The 23,613-nt window shown below is 41.7% G+C and overlaps 1 protein-coding gene across 1 annotated transcript in view; it reads left to right on the forward strand.

Annotated features, from left to right (window-relative positions):
- NELL1 (neural EGFL like 1) overlaps nt 1-23,613 on the forward strand; it is a 900,960-nt gene that overhangs the window by 209,275 nt on the left and 668,072 nt on the right. The window contains exons 10-11 of the mRNA XM_030333128.2: nt 2,607-2,680; nt 9,253-9,352. Coding sequence (XP_030188988.1) covers nt 2,607-2,680; nt 9,253-9,352 — 174 coding nt within the window. The remainder of the gene's footprint in view (nt 1-2,606; nt 2,681-9,252; nt 9,353-23,613) is intronic.

Raw genomic sequence — 23,613 nt, forward strand, 5'->3', positions numbered from 1 at the left:
GTTCTGGAACAAAAGCAGAACTTTTGTATTTGCTTTTAATGTTTGAAAGAGCATTGAGGGGCGCCTGGGTGGCGCAGTCGGTTAAGCGTCCGACTTCAGCCAGGTCACGATCTCGCGGTCCGTGAGTTCGAGCCCCGCGTTGGGCTCTGGGCTGATGGCTCAGAGCCTGGAGCCTGTTTCCGATTCTGTGTCCCCCTCTCTCTCTGCCCCTCCCCCGTTCATGCTCTGTCTCTCTCTGTCCCAAAAATAAATAAACGTTGAAAAAAAAAAACTAAAAAAAAAAAAAAAAAGAAAGAGCATTGAATAGCAGAAAGAATTCTTATTTGGGAACCAGAAATTTTGACTGGTTTTTGCTATCAATTATAGGCACATTAATTCTAAAATTATTTGTTGTTATTAACAGTAAGCCCAGAGAGGCACTGAGCTTGGGGCTGGAGATAAAATGATGAAATAGACCTAGGCCATCTTGGAGGTTTTAGCTAGCAGGAGATGTGTATAATGAATTGGGCAACTGAGAGAAAATGTGAGGTGTGCTATGTTGGATCTAGGTCCAGAGTACAATGCAAGGGCGAAGTGAAGGCACTTCACCAGTGCTGGAAATCAAGAACAGCTTCGTGCTGGATGTCAGGCCTACATTGCAACTGATGGGTGTAGAGGGTGGGGGTTTTCCAGGGGAAGGTGGATGAGGCTGCCTATTCCTGGAGAATAGTATGTGTAGAAGCAAAGGAAAGCATGGCTGGGGTATATGTGGAGGTTGAATATTTGGGAGGGTGAGTAAATGCAGAGAAATTGGTGAGCTGTGGAGCTGTGAAGCTTGAGAAGTAAGGAAAAGCTACATGAATGGCTTTGTTTGCTGAATTAAGGAATTTGGACTACATTCTGAGGGTATTTCGTGACCCATAGTGATTTTTAAAGCATGGCCTCATATTTGCAATTAAGAGAGGATAGAAAGACCCCAGACGGTGGGGTGTAAGTGCTGGGGTAGATAATGGTGCCATTCACAGAAAGGACATATTAGGCTAGAACAGATTCAAGTTTGGTGTGGCTGGTTGTAGGTCTGGTTCCAACAGGAAGCAGACTCTGAAATGGAGATTTGCATGTCCTTTATTAGGAACTTTTGTCAGGATCGGTTCAGGGGTAGGAGTGAGATAGTGAAGGAAGCAGAATTGACCAGATGAAGGGGTTGAACTGTAATGCAGTTACAATAAACACTTCAGTCATTCCTACAGGGAGTTCCGGAGCTGGAATGACCTTTCAGAGAGATTCCTAGTTGGGGCCAGGGGCCGGAACTTTGTCCTACCTTCATCAACCACTCATTGTATGTGGGCTGCCCTAGAAAGAACATTTGAGCTTGGATAAAGTGGCTCCTTTCAACCAAGGGCAAGTCCTGGATCATTATTCAGTTGAGCTGTTGGTCATCAGTTGTCCCAGCAGCTGCAGGAATGAGTCCTTTGGCCATCGAGGGGGATCTGGGTAGCATGTCACAATATCCACTACAGGATCATGATGATAAGTATAACCAAATCTCTGGGCTTTCCTCTTTCTGTGGCTAACAAGAGGGAGTTAGACAAATTGATTGTGAAGGTATGTATATACTTGAACATTCCATGAGAGTTGGAGGATTGTAGAACTAAGAAGCTACCAAATGTAATTAACCTGTTTTTAACAGATGCAGAAATGGAGGCTCTGAGAGGTAAGGTGGTTTTTGTAAGACAGTGAGTAGTAGAGACGTCTTAGAGGGCATGTTTTCACTTCTGCCTCTCCTGAGGACTAGGGTAGAAGGATCCTCCTCTGTGCAGGAGAGGGAGTCATCAGGCCTTTGCTTTCCTGTTCCTGGAAAGTTTGACGTGGCTGGAGAACTGGGTGGAGACACATGAGGGTCAGATCAAATTAACATATTCTGCACTGGCTTAAAGTTGGGTCAGCAAGTTGAACTGAGGACTGAGTCTCAGGGGAATCTAAATTGAATGGTGGGAGTTCTATTTATGCTTTTAACTTTGCTACAGAGCCTGTCTATTCCGTGCCCTTCCTAGTGACCTATAGAGCTCACCTTCCCAAAGGCAGTCTCTCTAGTGCATTGATAAGTACTTTATTGGTTTGGCTTGTATTTCTGAATAGTTTCTGAACTTCATAGGAACATAGAATGTGAGGACATGCATTTCCCATGATGACAAGGAAAAAAAAATGGTGTCCTTCTGCATGGCGGCTTAGGTTCTGATGAATGGCACCTGAGTCTCCTTTTACCCAGCTGTTTATGTCTGGAGTGTATGAATTAAAGCTACTGCTATTATCCTCCATGGTGATGTGACAACCGCTTCTTCCTTGTTTTGACTTCTATCCACATCACTTCATTTTGTAGTTCCTTTGACAGATCTGACGTTGAAATAGTTGTGTATCCTGAGTTTGATGGGCTCATGGCAAATGTAATGAAGATGACCATTTGATGGGGACTCAGTAGTTGTCCTGACACTCTTCCCATGACTTATGGGAACAGTTTCCTGTTGTTTAGAATCAGAGAATCTGTGGAATCTGTTGAAGTTGGATGGCTCCATGGAGGTCAATTTGTTGCATAGCCTGACTGACCCATTTTTCTGTTTTTGTTACAGCAAAATGTATCTATGGAGGAAAAGTCCTTGCAGAAGGCCAGCGGATTTTAACTAAGAGCTGCCGTGAATGCAGAGTAAGTTTCAATCTTACGTTCCCCATCCCTTGGGGGGAATTAACATATAGATAGATTGGCTTAGATAGGGATCTGGAGTGGAACATGTTGGCCTGAGTGGGTGTCTGAGTGGTGGTCTGCTGTCTGGGATGGGAAGGTCCCATCCACTGTCATTGTGTGGCTGGGTGGTCATCAGCTGTGGAACATAGAGCCTTGGGAAAAAGTACTGAAGGATGTGAGAAGGCAAAGGGAGCCAACAACTACCATAAGTCAGTGAGGTTGGCAGGTGGCCCTGGGAAAGGGTTTTGAGTTGATTTTGGGGAAATCAGTTTGTGATGCCAGCTCTGGATGGTGCCATCTCTACTCACAAGTGTCTTATATATTGTGAGAAAATGCCTGTCTCCTGCCTGCCCTCGTCTGTCTCTTTCTTGAAATAAGACGTGTAGAAGCATAGATCTTCAGTAGTCGGTCAGCTAACCTCCCGTGCTCAGCTGCTGCATACTAGCATGGTACCAAATTCTGGGTATATAATGGTAAACACAACAAAGTCCCTGTTTTTCTAGAACTTGCAGTCTAGTAAGAGAGACCGATAATAAGGAACTAAATAAGCGTATGGTGTAGTGCCAAATCATGCTGAGACGATAGAGAGCTTTTGGGTAGGTGTGGGTGGTCTGAGAAGGCCTTTCTGTGGAGGTAATATTTGAACAAAGTGTGGGAGCCATCCTAGGAATGTAAGAGTGAGAGACGGAGGGAAGGAGGGTGCACAAATACAAGGTGGTACATTACAGAGCAGCCACCTTCCACTGAGGAGGCACAGCTGGGGCTGTGGGGCATCTCCAGAGAGGCTGAGTGGAACCACTGCATCTCACAATAGCCATTTTTACAAGTGCTTGCTACTACATTAGTTCATGTGCTTCTCATCACACCCCTGGGGAAAAAAAAGGAATCTCTTTTGTAAAGATTGAGGAGAATGAGGCATTTAGAGACCTGGAGAAGCTCTCAAGGAACTTGAATACATTTCTTTATGGGGGCCTTGGTTGGAGGTGGGTGGACGAAAGGCTCTTTTCTGTCTCTCCGGGACTAGACTCTACCCCAGGGGTTAACACCCTCAGACTTTCCCATTGTATTTCCCATTCCCACTTTCTTGGCTGCACTGGGAATGCCAGAGATCTGTGTCTCCAGACAGTCTGGTGGGCACGTAGGTGTGGTGGTCTTTGTGCAACGGTAGATTCTGTGCACTGAGGCTCCGTAGTCTGCAGCAGAGGCAGGGATGGTGTGGCAGCTAGGGTTCTGTGATCTCTCAATCAGCAAGGCAAGCTACCAGACCTGGGCATGGGGGCATGGTGGGGTTTTCTCCAACCTGAGGCTGGCACATTACCACATAGGATGTTGGGTGGATTAAATGAGATAAAGCATGTGAAGTACTTGGTAGAGTGTTTGGCACAAAGTAGGTTCTCAGTAAATGTGAGCTCTTCTTATACCACATGACCATACATGTCCTCTCTGAATATAAGATTGATAGAGGTCCTTTTCTCTGTAAATTGTTTAACATTTTTTTTCTTTTTGAGAGAGCGTGCATGAGTAGGAGAGGGGCAGAGAGAGATAGAGGGAGAGAGAATCTCAAGCAGGCTCCATACTGAGTGTGGACCCCAACATGGCCTCAATCCCATGACCCTGAGATCATGACCTGAGCTGAAATCAAGAGTCAGATGCCCAACCACCTGAACCACCCAGAAGCCTTGATTGTTTCACTTCTAGGAGAGAGAAAATGATTTGGATTCTAAAACCTTTTTTTTAGAGGCAGCTGGGATGATTAAAGGTAATTTCACCCACTCTGCTGATGATTCCAGTTTGTTTGTTTTTTAATTTTTAAAGAAATATTTATTTTTGAGAGAGAGAGAGAGAGAGGCAGACAGAGTGCAAGTGGGAGAGGAGCAGAGAGAGGGAGACACAGAATCCAAAGCAGGCTCCAGGCTCTGAGCCGTCAGCACAGAGCCTAATGCAAGGCTTGAACCCATGGACTGGACCGTGAGATCATGATCTGAGCTAAAGTCGGACACTTAACCAACTGAGCCACCCAGGCACTCCCCGGCCCCCACCCCCCCGCCAGTATCTGTCTTTTATGTTGCCACTTAGAGGTAGCAATGCCCTTTATCTTTTATATAGAAACAGTAGGTGACTCTGGCAAGGGTCCCAATTATGACTCGATCTTTTGTCAGAGGATCAAGGCAGAGAACTTTGGAGACCTCTGGAAGATGTGGGCCTGGATTGAAATGCAGCTTATTGGAATAGCACTTAGTACTGCTAATAGCACATTGTAGATGCTCTGTCTGCTTGGGTTCGTCTTTTACTGCTTTTGTTTGCTTAGATTTTTACCGTTTATAAAAGTTGGGGTAGACAGGTTATTCCCTTTGCACGCGTGGTATGTGTGTGTATATGTGCACGTGAGTAATTTCATCTTTTAAAAAGTCATTAATTTCTTTTTACAGTTATTTATTGAATGTTTCCTTTGTGTATGGAAAAGGGTCATTGACAACTATATTTCTTGAGCATTTAGTATTTTTTAGACACTTCTTTTAAAGCATTTTAAACATACTATCTTCTATAAAACTCATAATTACCCTGTTAAGTAGGTGCTATGATTATTCCCATTTCACAGATGAGAAAATTGAGGCACAGAAGATCAGTCACATAGGTAGTCAGTGAGCTAGCTTGGATTTAAACCTGTGTGGTCTGGCTTTACAGGTTCCTTTCTCAGCCTCTCTACTGCCACTTCTGATGGTGTTAGACTTATTTGGAAATAATTCTCATTTCTGAATTTTAGAAGCTAGATCCAGAAGCATTGAATGATCACTCTTTAGTCTGTCTGAGAATACCAGGTTGGTGAGGCTATGGCTCATTGATTCTCTTGATGAATGGGGTAGTATTTATAACTGGCCATAGAACAGCCTTGGGACACATTTAATGGATGCTGTCAGCAGGTAGAGGAGGTGATGGGCATAGGATGCCAAGGCTTTGAGTCCCTCCCAGGCAGCCTTTCTTAAGATTTAAACCCTGATGCCCAGTGGTACCTGTTGCATGTAAAGAGTTAACGTCTCTCCTAGGCGTCTATACTGGTACTTTATAAGTACTGTCCTTGGGAGAACTGAGCAAGTAATTAATTCTTGGTCTTCTGTGGTTCAAGTGCAGACCCCCATTTGACAAAATGCTGCCTAGAGATCCTTTCATTTTCATTTTCCTAGGATCATTTTAAAACCTTAGCAACACCAATTAGATAAGAAACAAACTCTTGTTTCAAATATTTTCACCAAGTGTTTTCAGAAGGTAACATACTTTTTTTTTTTTAAAGATGAATAAGCTCTTCTAGTAGTCTTGCTTACTTTGTCCAATTATTGCTGCCCCGCAACATTTCTTCAGGCCAGCAACAATTTTTGACTTAACGGTGTGAGTTGTTATTAGAAATTCAGGCTGAAGCACAGTGATTAGTAAAGAACTTGAAAGTGTTTATATTTGACCAATGACCTAGAGAGTGTCACTCTAAATGAGAAAGAATGGAGGCATTGTATTTTTCTACCAACACAGAGTTCTAGGGGTCATAAAATAACATACCATAATCAGGAGGGTTTAAAATGTTAATTATCAGATACTTCTCACTAGAAATAGTTTTAAAAGTAAAGTTAAAAAAGGTTTTGTGCCTAATTATGTGGCTGGACTAATGGATGTGGTGGCACTTTCGGTACTGTAATCACAGTTCGTACTATTACAAGATCATGCAACGGGGTTTGTCTCTATTTAAACATTTCAAATTACGATCTTGCTCATTAAATATGTTAAAGGTTGATTAGAATTGTCTGATTTAATCAGCCAAGGCAAGCCCTTTTCATAAAAAAAAAAAACAACTTTTGTGAGTGATTATATTAAAAAAGTTTTCATGGCATTTTAAGTATTATTATTATTATTATTTTTTTTTTTTTTACAAAAGCAAATATACACTCTAGATAAAAAATTTTGAACATAGAGGAAAATTACAAGGATGAAAAAGGAAATCGCCCCGGGATCTCACCATCTAGACATAATTGTTTTTTAACAGTTGCCTTTTTGACAGCAAGAATGAAACTTATCTTATTGTCTCAATTTGAGTTCCGCTAAAAGCAGACCCTGAACTAAGGATTTCAGAACAAGGTAGGGCTCTCAGAAGCAACCAGTAAGGGTGTGGAGGATGCAGAATGGGGTAAGGCAAGGAACTGAGCGAGGGTGGGATTTGGGCTGAAAGGCCTCAAATACCCTGGTTCCAGGAGGGGTGCTGGAGTACTAATTGGACCCCAACTATTGTGTCCCCTTGAGGTAAAGAGCCTCCCATGCCTGTCATTCCCTGGCTTTGGGCTGTGGCAGTGGGGATGTACAACTTGTGGGTAACTCTGTCTGCTCTCTGTGTGGCGAAGTGGTGCCAATGCCCAGAATATTATCTGAGGGTGGCAAGGATGAGCCATTAGCAGAAAAGCATTCAGATGGTGGGGGTTGGGTACACAGAATTCATAAAGGGGATTCAGCAGTTTCTGTCACTCCTGTTTTTGCAAGGAGGCAGTAGATAATAAATACATTGGTATTGAAAGATATTGTAGAGGCATTAACAGTAAGTAAGCATTTTGCTTTCCTGTGCATGAAAGCTTATGCTGCTGATCATAAAGTTATTAATGTCTATTGGTTCAGTGTCCTGTTGCAGAAATTAAGGCACAGCTGGTAGGCACCCTGGCCTAGGACCAGTGCCACTCTCAAGGTTAGGTGCCCCCCCCAGTATGGCCTGGATGAGAATGGAACATAGCTGTGATGGAGAGTGAAGGTGCACAGGTACCAGGCTGTATTCTCACATCTTAAGTCCCGTTTTAAGATGGGAGAAAAGCAAGAGATCTAGATATCTTGGGACAGATAGAAAAATGAATGGCAAGGAGGACAAAAAGAAGACACTGCAAGGAATATCGGAAGCAGGACTGTTGGGGCTGAAAATAATGAGACAGGAGAGGAAACCATGGTGCAAATTTTCCAAATGGTGGATGAGTCGTTTAGAAATTAAATTTATATTTGATGTTTAGAGTTTTTTTTTTTTAATTTTTTTTTTCAACATTTATTTATTTTTGGGACAGAGAGAGACAGAGCATGAATGGGCGAGGGGCAGAGAGAGAGGCAGACACAGAATCGGAAACAGGCTCCAGGCTCTGAGCCATCAGCCCAGAGCCCGACGCGGGGCTCGAGCTCACGGACCGCGAGATTGTGACCTGGCTGAAGTCGGACGCTTAACCGACTGTGCCACCCAGGCGCCCCGATGTTTAGAGTTTTGTTTAGGTTCATAGTTAGGAGTAGATGTGCTTGATGAAATGGTTTCCTGCGAAACCAGTGGACCGTGGGGCCACTGGAATGCTAGTGTCTCAGAAATGGAAACCTCTGTATCGCCCCCATCTCTCCTGGCTAGCCAGCTCCATCCCATTCCCTCATTTATTTTGAGAAGTACCTTTTGGTCTTAAGTGAGACTCCTTTTCTCAAGCTGGCTTCTTAGTTGACTTAAATAGCCTCTTAGGAAGAGGAGAGAAAAGCTAAACATTTTAGATAAAATAAAAGACTCTCAAACCCTTTTTTATAGTAATTAATGGACTAATATTTAGAGTTCACAGTACAACTAAATACAGATGCTAGTAATGCCACCAAAGACAACCTTTGGTGAAATGAGGTCTTAAAGATTCATCAGGTGAATATTTAAAAATCTATTGTAAGTGATTTTACTTACATATAGGGAGAAATCCAATACTCCTCTAACTCTCCATTCAGTTCATTCGTACTTGGATACCTTGGCTCTTGTCTATTTCCTCTGCCAGGAAAGTCTCCTCTTCCCCATTTCTTTATTCATCTTTGGCATCTTCCTTATAATTTCTTCCCACTTAAGCAGTAGCATTCTCCCATGACACATCATCATACCCTTTTTAGGACTTACTGTACTGCATAATGGTTAAGAGAGTTTTTTTGTTTTGTTTTGGGTTTTTTTTTGCCCCCCTCCTTCCTGTATCCAGACTAGGAACTCCTCAAGGGCAAGGAAGAGGTCTTAAATTATCTTTGCGTTAATGGTTTGTGTGATCCAGGAGCACTGAAACTACCTCATAGCAGCCTATGAGAGCTCATTGTTCATAACTTCCCGACTCCAGTCAGTGATACTATGTTGGTAATTCAAAATTGGTCATCATCGCAGTATTCATATCACAGAAATCAGCAAACCGTACAAAGTAAGGCTCCCCCATTCAGCAGCCCATTGTGAACTTCCCAGCAATACCACTGTAGAGTGACCTTCTGCTACATAGAAGATACTCGAAACTTATTTGTTGAAGTTGGGGCTGTGTAGACCTAAAAAAAGAAATGTGCCTTCTCTTCCAGGAGTGTCATCCTGGAAGTTCTGTTTGCGACTTTGTCATTATTGTGGAATTCCTAGAAGTACTATTACTTATTGAAACTTGTTATCACTGCAGGCTGTTAACAATGAGCATTTTATGTCTGTGTCATCAACTAAGAAATGTGAATGTTTTTTTGTTTCCTGATTATTTGGCTTCCAGGGTGGAGTTTTAGTAAAAATTACAGACGCATGCCCTCCTTTGAACTGCTCAGAAAAGGACCACATTCTCCCAGAGAATCAGTGCTGCAGTGTCTGTCGAGGTAAGTGGGCTTGGTGGTGGAGCGGTGCTTGGGATGAGGGTGGGGGGCATGAGGGCTTAATGAATAATGTGAAGATCGTAACATGGGTGCAAAACTCTGCTATTTGGAAACTTGCATATCCTATTTACCTTTCTCAGCCATAGTCTGAGCAGTTCTAAACCTGAGGGTAATAATTGTCTGTTTCACAGGACTGCTGGGAGGGTTAAATGCAAAAATGCATAAGTACCTAGCATCATGCTTAGCATGTGATAAATGTTCCATAAGTGACAGTTCCTATAAAAAGAATGATAGTTCTTGCAATAATGGTTATTATAACCATTATCATTATTACATTTTTCTCATGAGTGGCATTGGCAAGCAGACTGTTGAGCCTTTCCCATGGACCAATTCCTGTATCTAGCAGACAGGGACTTCTAGTGGATCCTTATTTATAGGATTATATGCAACTTTTTTACTTTCGTGCAAGGAAAAAAGCTTTAGCTAAGTAACACCTAATTGCTAATTCATTCTGGAGCAGAAATTGTTTTGCTTCCTTTTCCTGGAATTTTCTCCTTTCCCAAAATTCGTCCTCTTCAAATTGTGGATCAACTATCCCTTCATTTCTGAAAGGTCTTGCCCTGGCAAATTTACATGGATTAGGAGAACCTAAAATTCATTTAAAATCTTACAAAACAAATCTGGTTAAACTCCTATCTATTTTTTGGAAACTGTACCTGTCACACATCTTTCTTCACATTCTCAAATACCCGTGGAGTTGATCCTTTTTGGCTCCTTTTGAAGCTTCTACAGCATAGCAGATTTAGCTCTGGTTACCTTATATTTCACTTTTTTCTCGTTTTTCTTTAGCATAAGAGTTGGCACATATTTAATGTAAAGGGCCACAAAGTAAACATTTTAGGCTTTGTGGGCCAGAAAGTTTCTGTTGTAAATATTCAACTCAGCTGTTTTGCAAAAGTAGCAGAGACAATGGGTAAATAAATGGGTGTGGCTATTCAAATAAAATTTTATTTATAAGAACAGGTAGCAACCTGTAATTTGTTGATCCTCTCCTCTAGCATCTTCTGATCTATAGAAATGTTGTATATTTTATCATGGAGTGTTCAGCTTATGCAGAGATTTCTATGCTTGGTCTTTAGAAAGTTGTATTTTGGTAAAATTCCTAGGAAAACGTAGTGTGTTGATAGCCAAGAATAGCTAACAATGCCATCAGAAAATCTGCCCTGATTTTTCTGCCTTTTGGAAATAAGCATGTTTGCAGCCAGGACGCTTTAGAAACACCTAAAGATTGACTGGAATTTTCAGAGGGATGCATTTATTGGTAACGGATAGGGTTGTTAGGTGGGTCTTATAATTTAATGCAAAATCCGTTACTTGCTATTTGTTGAAGTGCCAAGTGAGACTCAGTTTATGTAAATCCTTCCTGATTTATGGTTTCATTAGAGCAGAATCATTGATTATCCCACAGAAATTCAAGAGGAATGTCATTGCTCTGACCCAATTTACAACAGACCTCGTGCCACTGCTTCTGCTAATACTTCTCCAGAAGGCGTGCACGCCTTTACCAGTGAAGATGTTGACAGATGTGACCTCTCATTGAAAAATAGACTCATTCAAGGCCCCATTGCTGCAACCTGGTGGCTTTGACCAAACCTGACATGGCTTTGAGGGAAAAGTTGGAGGCAGGAGTAACACTTCCTAGATTAGATCATAGCTAGGACCAATTTGTGAAATCGGGGCTTTTCTTCCTTCTCCTATCTGCTGCTTTCTGAGGCGGGAAACTACCGGCTTTGTTGGGAGGGGGCTGCTTGCTGATAGTTCTTTCGGAGGTGTCTGTATCAGACAGGGTTATTTATGCTTTTCGACAACTCTGCATTTTGATAGGAATGAGAGAATGTCTTCAGGAAAGATACGGTGGTGAAAGAGTTGAATTGACCCATTTGGATATCTGGATTTTCTTAGGTTTCTCCTCTTGACTCCCACCTCAGCGTTCAGACACTGGAGTGAAGAGAACGTTATGTTAGACAAAGGGCCTTTTCAGCACCATTTACTCTGTACCATGACCTCTGTTGACCCCAAGTAGAGCAGAGCCCAGAACATCCTGCTCGCCTGTCCACATGCTGGGGCTTGCTCTGCACAGCAGAGAATCAGAAAAGGTGCATTTTCCTGTGCAGTGGGTTATTCTCTTTATTATGAAAACACAAAATTTATATGGTGGTTGACAAAAAGGCAACTCAGGAGACCTCTAAGGTCTGCTGTCTCAAACTGTGCTCTCCATGAATTTTATTCCAGATCTCTTAATCCAATTATTTCCCAAGAACATCTTTAGAAGTAGCATAATAGTCTTTCCTAATACCATGGGAAATATTTTTCTCCTTGGATTTATAGTTGTCTTTTACCTTTTCCTCTGTGTTTCCTGTGTCTTGCAAGAAGAGGAGGGGTTGGTTCGTTTCTGTTCTGACAAGACGTGCAAAGCCCAGTGGGCCTCTTCTAAGGCATATTATTCAGTTCTTCACCACTCCCCGCCCCACCATCCTTTCCCCTCTCTAAAACAGAAAGTAATGAAAAGGTGACAAACACTCAATTTCTATGTAAAGTAATTTTTACCCTGCATATGGAGAGGCTGTACCATTTGCTTTGTGAATTGAGATTGTCTCCTGACGGGCAGGCAGTAAGTGAGCAGAGAGGCGGGCCTCTGATGACCTGAGATGCGTATTTCAGGGATGACCACAGTGGTGTGATTTCAGCTGTATGTATGGGTTCTGCCACCCTGCTGTTATTGATTACAGAAACTGAAGTCGTTGTAGCCTCTCTCAATACCTCCATGAAGGCCCTTCAATTAGCATATTTATCATCTCTCTCTGTCTGATGTCAGGTCATTAGTCTGAGGAAAATCACCCCATGAGAGCTTATCATTCCTTAGCAATCTGAGTCACAATCTTCCTTGGGCCTGTTTAGGGAATGGAAGTTTTCTGAGGTTTGTCTTCATTAGGCCTCCGATGAGCCGTCCTACCTGAGGAGGTTTAGACTGGGAATTTGAGAAGGCACAGAGAGTGCTCTGTGCTTTCTGACCCCAGTTGGCTGGCTATATGATATGCATAAAGTGCTCTAACTTTTAAAATTGCATTTGTTTTAATGATTATATTTTATGAATTATTTAAATGTAGGAGATAAGGTAGGTGAAAATACATTCTTACCACATAGAATAATTCTATCACTGTCAGGTCAGTGACTTCGAAGGAAATGATTTTCAGTACCAGATATTCAATAGACTCTGTATATTTCACATAGGAAATAACGTTGAACCCATTTTGCTGAGTTCTGACCATTTCGCTCGAGTTATAACTTGGTGACATGATTCTGAAACTCATTTTATTCGAGTCATGCCTATTTTCTTATATGGTTACACATTTTGCCTCTGCCCCCACCCCCTGACTGATCCAGGAGAGAGATGAAGATTTTCACTGAGTTTTTCTCTTTGTGGGAATTAAACCTAAGACTGTAGAGTTAAGAGTAACAGGCTCTGACTGACTTATGATGTTCATTGTACCAACACAACTGATATCCATACTCTAGGGGCGTGGCACTTTGTCTCTATAAATCTTGGGCCATGCCACATGCTGTAACGAATTCCTGGGCCCTTTAAAGGGAAATGAAGGTAATCAGCTGAATTGGTGGTTAAAGCCACATGGCTGTTGGTACACCCGGGATGTCCCTAAGGAAGGGACAATAGGACAGTTAGGGAAGATACCTGCCAAAAGACCCGAAGTGATGGACATTGGCAGGAAGAGGCCATTTTGCAATTGCTGAGGTCCCAAGGTATCCAGTACCACCCAGAACATCCCCGTTCCCCGTTGCAGTTTCTCTCTGATGCTTCAGGACAGTTTGTGCCGGCAGTGTGAAATTTCTTTACCTTCCTCATGACGTTAAGGCAATGACTGTAGCAGGAGCCTGACTACTTAAAGTGTGAGCCCATAAGGTGGTGAAGGGGGAGTGGGCCCCGGAGTGACACCGATGCCTGTGCCCAGAAGAAGTAATAAAAGTGTGAATGTAACCTCAGCAGAAAAAACCGTGCCCCTGAATTGGCAGTGGTCTCAGTTAAAGGGGGGCAAAAAGCTACGAACCTTGACTGTGCATCCTCCAGTTGCTCCAGGAAACGACACTGATCATTTGACACATTCCAGAATTCTTGACACACACCTCAGGGTTTTATTCCCCTCATAATTTCGCTCTAATTGTATCTTCAAGGTTGCCAGTGACTTTGGAGGGTTTTTGTGGCATGTTTAAGATTTTCGGCATTGGGGAAAAAATTCTTGCCAACATCTGTTCCCAATGTGTTTATCTGTAATTTTAATTCATGCTCACTTACCTTGTCATCTGGTCTGGACTGAAATGAGTTGAGATTATTTGTAGTATTTAAGATTTTATGCCCTCAATTAAATCCTCCCAAACACTCTTGGCATCGTATGATTTTCCCCCCTGGTCTTCCTCGTCATTCTAGTCTCCAGCAGAATTTGTAATTGAAATGGTTTTAGAGAGAGGACTTTAGGGTATTTGAGGTCAAAAGAGGCTCCTGATGAGTACATCATCTAGCACCTAAATGGAGGAACTGGCAGTTAGCAGCTGGGGCAGGTTCTGTGTGTACTGGTAGATGGAGTCTGATCAAAATCCCTGCAGCCATGGGCTGAAGTGGATCGTAAAGACAGGGCTCTCTGTTTAACCGTTGAGGCTGGGAGCAGAGGGCATTTGAAGAGTACTGTCTCTGGAGTCTGTGACATCTGTGGCCCCAGAAGTGCTGCAGTATATCGGGACCCACAGAGCCTCTGGAAGAGGGCACGTTGTCCCAGACAGAAGACTTGAAACTAAGGTCAGGCTGCCTTGGACAAATAGACCCTTAAGTGTCGACTATTGCAGAGGAAATGGATTGTTCTCTAAGACAGAACCTGTAAGGGTCCATTGTGGACAAGGAGAAAGGAATGTCCTTACCCCCATAGGGCCCAGGCTTCTATGGTGTGTGTGTTGGTTGTGGAGTACATGTGGGTGTTCAGTTGTCATAGGATATAGTTGGGCCATATCCCTCCTAGCTGGTCCATGGGTGGAGAGATTCCATACCAATGAGGCACATGCAATATACTGTACTTAGTATACCTTAGCCCCTATATAACTGCCAAGGTTCGGCATCAGTGATGTGAGAGGTACTGGCTTTCTAGGATTTGAGTTAAGAGTGCATTTTTACATCATCGAGGTACATCGTTTCAGAGGCAACTTGCCTACCTGCTGGGGGGCACATTAGTGGTAGGAGATTGAGGGTAGGAAAAGGTGCTGTATGTGGAATCCAACTTTATGTTAGAGAAACCATCTTGCCCAAGGAAGGTGGCCTATTCGTTCCTTATTGTGGAAGAAGTCACAGTAGCAGATCATAAAGGTACTTGTCCGTTACTGGTTGTAGAAGCCAGAGGTGAAGCAGGATGGGTGGATGGTTTTGGTAAAATTATAAAAGGGTATGGAGTGGGATCTAGAGAGTGGCAGTGCATGTGTGGGGGCTCCTTTTAATAGGTGGGGTTTATCATATGCAGATAAGGCCAATGGCTTTTTTTTTTTTTAAATTTTTTTTAACGTTTTATTTATTTTTGAGACAGAGAGAGACAGAGCATGAACGGGGGAGGGGCAGAGAGAGGGGGAGACACAGAATGGAAGCAGGCTCCAGGCTCTGAGCCATCAGCCCAGAGCCTGACGCGGGGCTCGAACTCACGGACCGCGAGATCGTGACCTGGCTGAAGTCGGACGCTTAACCGACTGCGCCACCCAGGCGCCCCAGGGCCAATGGCTTTAAAGACAGCAAGTTGTTTGACAGATGTTATGGTCTTTCACTGACAGCAGAGTTCTAGATACAGGGCCACTAGGCAGAGTCCACATTTTCGATTACTCCCAACTAAAAAAATGTGACCTCAGGGTTTCTGTCACTCCATTAATTTCCTTGAACATGTTATGGGTACATGTGGCTTCTTCATGTGTTTAGAACTCCCATCCTTTGGTCAGCTTCACTCAGCCTTTAAATTGCTTCGGATCTTGTGTTATGACCCTTCTCTGTGATATGCTCTTGAAGCACCTTGTTCTCCATCACAGCATCTCCTTCTAATCCGATACTCAGCATCGGTCATTTTTGCTAGAGGGTCAGATGACTAAGAACATCATTATGCTGTTGACAGCATTTTTTAAATTCTATGCCTATTGCCTAGCACAGTGCCTGGGCACCTGCTAAGTGCTCAATAAATACTTGTCAAATGAATGCACGGTGCCTCTGCTGGGAACTAAAACAGATATTTGAGTAAACGTTGGAACCTGATTTCTGCAGATTATGTGCCTTCCTCTGAGGATCTGCTCATGTTCACCATTTGAACATGAGCTCCAAGTAGGTCTCACTCAGATTAGTATCTTGTTGAGGGCTGATGTTCTGTTGTGTGATTAAGTTGTTTAACTTCTGACGTAGAGTGTCCAGGCAGCAAGTTGTCAAGGAATGTGTGACCTGGAGAAAGAAACAAAGTTTGTTGTTTTGGTAAAATCGAGGTGTGCCATGGATTCAAAAATGCTAATGGCTGGTGGAGTCCTGATCTCTTCTCATTCCTGGAATGTCCCTTGATGATTAAAATCATGTCTGGGCAGTCATGTGGGGTGGGGTGGAGAGACAGGTGTTAGAATCATATTTGGATTTATATCTCTATTTCACCCATCACCGTTTAGCTATGTAACCACGGAGGAGGTAGTTAACATCTTTGAGCCTTGGTATATTTGTCTTTAAAATACTTCGAATTCTTCTGGAGAACTGAGAGGATTTAGTCATTAACTAAACAAATATTTATTGATGACCTATAATCTGTTGGATATTGCTATGGGCACAAGGTGACCAATCTTTCATAGTCCTTTCCTTTGAAGAAGTGAGCTTCTAATGGGGAGGTAAACATTGAATAAACACAGAAATAAATATACAGTAATTGTGATCACTACTATGAACAAGAATAATAGGATGTATGGAAGAAAATAATGGGGATTTCTTTAGACTTGGGAGACCAGGGAGTCTTTTCTGAAGAGCTTGTGGTTAAGCTGGGACTTAAAGACTGAGTAGAAATTACTCTGGCAGGGGTGTTGTGAGTTGGTGGAACAAGTTTACAAAGACTCTGAATTGGGAGAGGTTGGAACAGTAGAAGAATCGAAAGAAAGACTGATGTGGCTGGAGAGAAATGATGGAGAGAGAGAAAGGGCCTTCTTTGTTGCTGCGAGACCAAGTTAAAGATTTTGTATTTCTCGCAAGTAAAATGGAAGCCCTGGGAAGGTTTTTAAGGGGGAGAAGGACACGTTCCAATATGTGTTTTAAAAGGATCCCTTTGTGTATAAAATGGATTAGTGACTGGGCAAAAAGGGCACAGGGAGGCACATGAGGCCCTGTCTATTTGAGAGATGGTAATAGTTTGGAGTACAATGGACTTTTCTTATTGTTGTGGAGGAGAAAATGTTATGTTCAGGAGATACATACAACATAAAATTAATATACACAACCCAGTTTTAGAACATTGATTCTCTGCCCAGTGATGTACAGCTGTGGTAAATTGTAGCTTGACCTGAGCAGGCAACTTCTCTTTCTTCTCTCTAGCCCTCACCACTGTTGAGAAGTGTCAGGGTCTCATTTTCATGGTGTTTTAAAAATTTCCCCTAAGTTTCATTCCAGGATGGTTTTGTTGATGATTTTTTTCTCTACTCTTTATATTTTAAAGTTAAGGAAGTTGAGGTGATTTTGATTATTAGCAACTTAGGCTTGGGCTGGTAGTTTTGTGGTTTAAACCTAAAAGGTGGAACTCTCAAAAAAGAAAATCTTTTCAGTGGGTTTATCTAGGTGGATGTACTATATTACATGTAAAAGATGTCTGTAAAAATTGACACAGGGGGTGCCTGGGTGGCCCAGTCGGTTAAGTGTCCAACTTTGGCTCGGGTCATGACCTCACGGTTAGTGAGTTCGAGCCCTGCGTCAGGCTCTGTGCTGACAGCTCAGAGCCAGGAGCCTGCTTCAGATTCTGTGTCTTCCTCTCTCTTTGCCCTTTCCCTGCTTATGTGCAGTCTCTGTTTCTCTAAAATAAATAAGCCTCAAAAAATTTTTAAAAAGCTACCTTTTAAAAAATTGACTCTGTATTTTCAATTTATATTTCCTAATAGCAAAGCACGTGAAGAACAACACGTGGCATTACCATATACTTTTATTATAATTTCACAACTCTGTACCTAGTGATAAAGATTGAATTGTGTTAGAGAAATAGGCCATATATTTGCATCCAGAGAAACATGGTGTACTTCTCTGTATATTTATAGATTCCTTTGTTCCATATCACATGTACCTAGATATGATATAAATTTAAGTGTTTGAAGTGACTTAGACTCTTGCCATATTAGGAACTTGGGAAGGTTCAGTATTTGAGGGGTCAGGACAAAGATGATTCCCAGTGTTCTGGTTTAGGTGGATAAAGGTGTGGCAGATGGGTATGGAGAGTCTGGGAGCTTGGATTTGGGAAGTAAGATCAAGAGTTTAGTTCTGGCTGGGGGAGCTATGAGTGCCTGCGAGGACATCCAGATGGATTGTCAGGTGGCTGTTGGCTATGATAACCTGTAAAGTGGGGTATGCTGGATAGTCAGTGCTATTTCCTGTGCCCTTACAGAGGACTCTGAGCCTTTATTCTTGTTTCTAGGGAAGGGTAGATATTCTCAACCACGTGCCAGAAATGATAGGGTGCAGGCATTGACCTACACTTAGTTTTGCTAAGAACGGATGGGCAGAATCTGGGGTTGGGTCCTAAGTGGACCTATTTAGAAACATTTTGTAAGACATAGAAGGGTTGAGATCCATTGAGTGTAAGCGTTAGTTGTCTAAACTTCCAAGTATTGAAATTGTATAAGAATTATTTCCTCAGTGTTCTTAACAAGAACTTCAGAGTCAAATCATGATCCTGTCTATGTTAACTTGGATAAAAAAGTGAGTCTCAACCACATTTTCCTAATGTGTGAAGTGAGGATAATAGTGATTTTTAGCAGTGTTAAGGGTTTTGTGAGGTAAGGTGTTTAATATGCTTAGCACTATGTCTGGCATGTTGGAAGAAGTCAATAAATAGCAGTTTTTGTAATTAAGATGTTCTCTGTATTTGGGCCAGTCCTAGTCGAAAGAACTCACTATGTGCTTCTATTATAGGAGAATAATTCTGGAGGCTCAAGTCACTTATTCAAAATAGTCAAGTAAGCACTGCTATAAACATTGGGGTACATGTGCCCCTATGCATTGTCAAATTGGCTTCCATACAACACCCAATGCTCATCCCAACGAGTGCCCTCCTCATTGCTCATCACCCACTTTCCCCCAACTGTCGATGGGGGGGGGTGGGGGAGAGAGGAAAGTTGGTGATGGACATTGAGGAGGGCACTCGTTGGGATGAGCACTGGGTGTTTTATGGAAGCCAATTTGACAATAAATTATATTTTAAAAAAAGTCAAGTAAAAGAACTTGAATATTGGGCTGTGTGTGTGTGTAGTCTACAATCTGGTCACAGCTTCTAATTCTGAAAAAAAAAAAAAGATTTAAGGAAGAGGGTAACTTTGAGTAGTCTCATGCATCAGACCATGTTGATAACCAGCTGAAGGAAAAATTATATAAGGGCTAACTAGAGGGCTTGTTAAGAGATTATAGGTAGCAACTGAAGACTGATATCCAGGAAGGGAAGAATCTGTATCCCAATGTCATGGTATGGAGACACATCAGATAAGAAAGACAAAGTCTTTAGAAGGATTCTGAAATGTGGAGAATTGAGGATTTATGATTTGTCAGCCAACTCTGATCCTGGAGTGGAGTTTAAAGAATGAGGATGTCCAGCTGGGGGTGGTGAAAGTATCCTAAAACTGGATTGTGGTCATGGCTGCAAAACTGTGTAAACTGATTAAAAATCATCAAGGTGTATCTACAATAGGTGAATTTTATAAGATGTAATTCATACCTCTATAAGAAAGAAAAATGGTAACTAACAAACCAGTCATATTTGCCTTCCAGTTGGTTAGGAGGGTGGAGGCATTAAATGCCACTATAGATTAATTTCTCTGTTCCTTCACTCATTAATTTACCCTCCCATGTTTCTGGCTGGCTGTGTGTCCAGCCAGACATCCACTTACCCTTGTGTGGGTAACTTTGTGTGGACATCCATCTGTAAGCCATCCATCCAGTTACCCTTGTGTGGGTAACTTTGGTTGAGAGAAATAAATCAGACCTAGACCCTAGACTTTGAAGATGTTAGTGTGATTGAAGATAGGATATTTTGTTAAAAATATTTGGTATTGGGGTGTCTGGTATTGGGGTAACTGAGTAACCCAGACAGTTAAGTAAACTCAGTCAGTTAAGCATCCGACTTCAGGTCAAGTCATGATCTCATTGTTTGTGAGTCTGAGTCCTGCATAGGGCTCTCTGCTGTCAGCATGGAGCCTGCTCAGATCCTCTGTCCCCCTCTCTTTGTGCCCTTCCCCCTTCTCAGAAATAAACAAGCATTAAAAAAATACGTGAAATTACTTCACAGAAAATAGATATATTGAGGATGAGAAGAAACCTAAATTGTAATCCATTTGTGTCTTCATGTGCAAAAGGATATCTTCTTAATATTTTGGATGTCGGAATGCTTAGGAATTTGTTGCTTTGGGGAGGGCAGTGAAATAACATGGCAATGGATAACCTTGGCCTCAGACTCTGGCTTCTGGCTCTGTGTACCTTCCATAATTAACTTCTCCAAACTCCATCTGCTGAATCTATAAAGTACAAATAATAATTTCAGTTTCGTAGGGTTGTTAATAGAATTACATGGGATAATGCATGTAAAAACACTTAGCTGAGTGCCTACCGTTTGTGTTAATTATTATTATTACATTTCTGCCAGATTATATGACACTCTCCAATTGTATCCTCCTTCCTCATGGGGTTGGAGTCCCATTCCTTTTTCTAGGATTTGTGCCCACCCCTTCTCATGTTTCTACCTGGGATGAACTCAAGGTCAAGTTTTGCATCATCTAGAAGTGATTTCTCCTTCTCTGAAACACTGATTATTTGTACTATTCACGTCTCACTTCACATAGATTGCCTTGTATTTATACTACCCCTGTATTTGGCTTGTCTCCCCTTAGTTTGTAATTTCCTTGCTGGCAGAGACTATGTCTCAAACATCTTTACTTTTCTCTCAGAAGCTTGCATGGGTGCTTCAGTCCACAGAAATGGATGCCCCATAAATATTGATTATTCACTCCTGCAGGAAGGCAAGCAGATAGTGAATAAATACTGCTTGAAAGGAAGCCTGGATTAATTAATTAAACACATGCTTTTGGCACAGTGGTCAGGCCCAGCCAAAGTAGATTTGACATTAAGGTTGGTTTGTCCCATGGGCCCTTCATTGTCCTTGAAAATACAATTTACCCAACATTCTGCATTGTGAATTGACGTGGCATGTGCTTGATAGAGATGCATTGGGATATCAACATTGTCTGAGTGGCTTTTTTCCTGCCTGTCAAATGCATGCAGAAGGAAAAGGACAGTTGCAGTCTCCTGGAAAAAAGAGAAAAGAAACAAAGAATACATGTCATAATGGATACACATGTGACCTTGGGTCGAACTTCACAATGAAAGAAAATGTGACAACTTAATTATTGATCAATTCTGACACGGGGAGGAAAGTGTAGCCCCTTTATCTGGCACTGAGCTAAGATGTCTGAAAATGGTCCCTTTGGTAGCAAAATCTCAAGTCTTTTTATTTGTAATGGTTATTGTAAGCCTTTAAAGCTGTAGTAGCAATGTTTTTGACTGACAGAGGTGGTAGGTTTCCAGCAAGTTAAGTTTTTGCTCTCATTTTGATTGGGGCAGTTAACAGGTCATAAGTAGTGAGGCTGAGTCTGATACTATCTACGGATTCACTCTCTGATGTCCTGAGGAACAGCTACATCTTTCACTTTGTATCCTGAAGTTTTGTTGTCTGAGAGGATATAGGATATGGTGAAAAGTACATGGGCCTTGGAGTTCACCAGACCTAATTTAGAACCCTGGTATCTCCATCCTCCATCTACTAGCTAGATAATAGTTTAATCTTCTCCTTCCTTATCTAGAAGTGGAGGAGAACAGTGTTACTAAGTTACTTTGAACTGTAGTTGTTGTTGTCAACGTTATCATAATCCTTCTCATCTTTGTGGCTAACATTTGTTGACCTCTTCGTATGTACCAAGGATTGTTCTAAGTGTGCTACGTGGAGTAGCCAGTTTAACTCATTAATTCACATGTATTAGGAAGTGTAATGCCATGCATTATATTATATTGTAGGTGTGTGAATCTTATTATTTAATAATAGTATCTTTTAAAATTCTGTTTCAAAGGAAGAAAAAAGTTAACAGAATGCCATCACCAAAAGGATTTAAGCTTGGAGTTTATATAATTCAATGAGTTTTATCTTGGTTAAAGCCAGAAGCTATTGTTCACATGATAAATATGCAAAATATAAAAGCAGAGCTATTTTGGTTGAATCCGGGGTGGGGGACTTGAGCCCTACCTGACCACTCATTTGTGCCCCAGGCTCTGAGCAATAGTTTCAAAATTACTGATGTTGTCCCTTCCCAGTGTACCTGTCTAGGTAGGTGAAGTGATTTATTGTGCTTGTGGCTGCAGAACCTGTATTAGAAATGAAATCTCCTTCCTCCAAGAACCATTCTTGTCTATGAGACCACAATTATGTGATCTAGCAATATAGTTCACTGAAATGTACTGAGTTCAAGTTGATAAAGCACATTCATAACCTTATTGTATTTGAACTTTTGTGGTAGGAATGACATATTCCTCCTAGTTCACCTAAAAACGCTGCACCATAAATTTCCCCAAATTTGGTGGAGTTGGCAATAAGGGGAAAAATCAGAGACCAGAAATACTGAAAAAAGTGATTCCATCGAGATAAGCAAGAACGCTGGAGTTGGGATTTGCCATGAGGGCAATGTCTAATCCCTGGTGGTAGAATCTGCCTCTAATAGACACTGCCAACAGATGGGAGACAAAGTCTGGGGCTTGTGTGAGATGCATAAATCAAGAACCTTGAGGGGAGAATCCTCATTGGGTGGCTAGGAGAAACCTCCTTTGCAAAAGGAGACTGATCTATCAGTCTTGACTCTAGATAAGGGGGTATGGAGGAGAAAAGATTGCATTCCTGAAAGCTTAGGGCCTGAATTTATTCTACCTGTGTGGCTCAATCATCATGTCCCAAAGCAAAATACAAAGTGTTCTTGGGTTGATAGTTCCTTTGGGAACCTGAAGGAATCAAACACAAACCTTCACTGAAGAAATGCCATTTTAAACCCCAAATCTCAATTCCCACAGATTAAATTATAAAAAAATATGTGCTCACAAACTGAGGAATCACTGAAAACAAGAATCACTGAAAACAAGTCATGCACAATACTTAGCGAAACCACAAACCACAAAATCAGATGTACAAAAACTGAAGATCCTGGAATTATTGATGTAAGACAAACGTGTCTTGTGCTTTTTTAAAAAAGGAAATTAAGCAGTACCTGGGTGGCTCAGTCAGTTAAGCGTACAACTTCAGTTCAGGTCATGATATCCTGGTCCATGAGTTCAAACCCTGCATTGGGCTCTGTGCTGACAGCTCAGAGCCTTGGAACCTGCTTCAGATTCTGTCTCCCTCTCTCTCTTCCCCTCCCCCACTTGGATTCTGTCTCTCTCTTTGAAATAAATGTTAAAAAATAAAAGCTCTTCAAAAAAAATAAAAAAGGAAATTAAAAGATGAAAAAGGGACTGTGGGATTTGACCAAGGAGACAAAATAAGAATTCTAGAAAATCTGTGAAATAAAAATGCTGTTGATGAGTGAAACTGACCATGACCCAGGCCAAAAGAGAATAAAGATATGTCTGGAAGTTACACAGAATTCAGTACAGAGAGAAAAAGGGAGTAGAAATAGGAAAGGAAGGCTGAGTAGCATGGAGAAGAGCTTGAGAAGGAATAACATTTATCTGATTGGAGTTCTGAAAAGAGAGAATAGAGAAAATGGTGAAGAGAGGTTCTGAAGAGACACTCCCTGCGAATGTTCCAAATTGATGAAAGATTTGATCTTTAGATTCAGAAATCCCAAGGAATCATAGGAAGAAGAAATAAAAATGAACTTATCCTGGAGTAAAATTAAAGAATACAAAAGGACATTTAAACAAA

This window comes from Lynx canadensis, chromosome D1 (assembly GCF_007474595.2).
Source record: "Lynx canadensis isolate LIC74 chromosome D1, mLynCan4.pri.v2, whole genome shotgun sequence".
In the NCBI taxonomy this organism is placed as follows: domain Eukaryota; kingdom Metazoa; phylum Chordata; class Mammalia; order Carnivora; family Felidae; genus Lynx; species Lynx canadensis.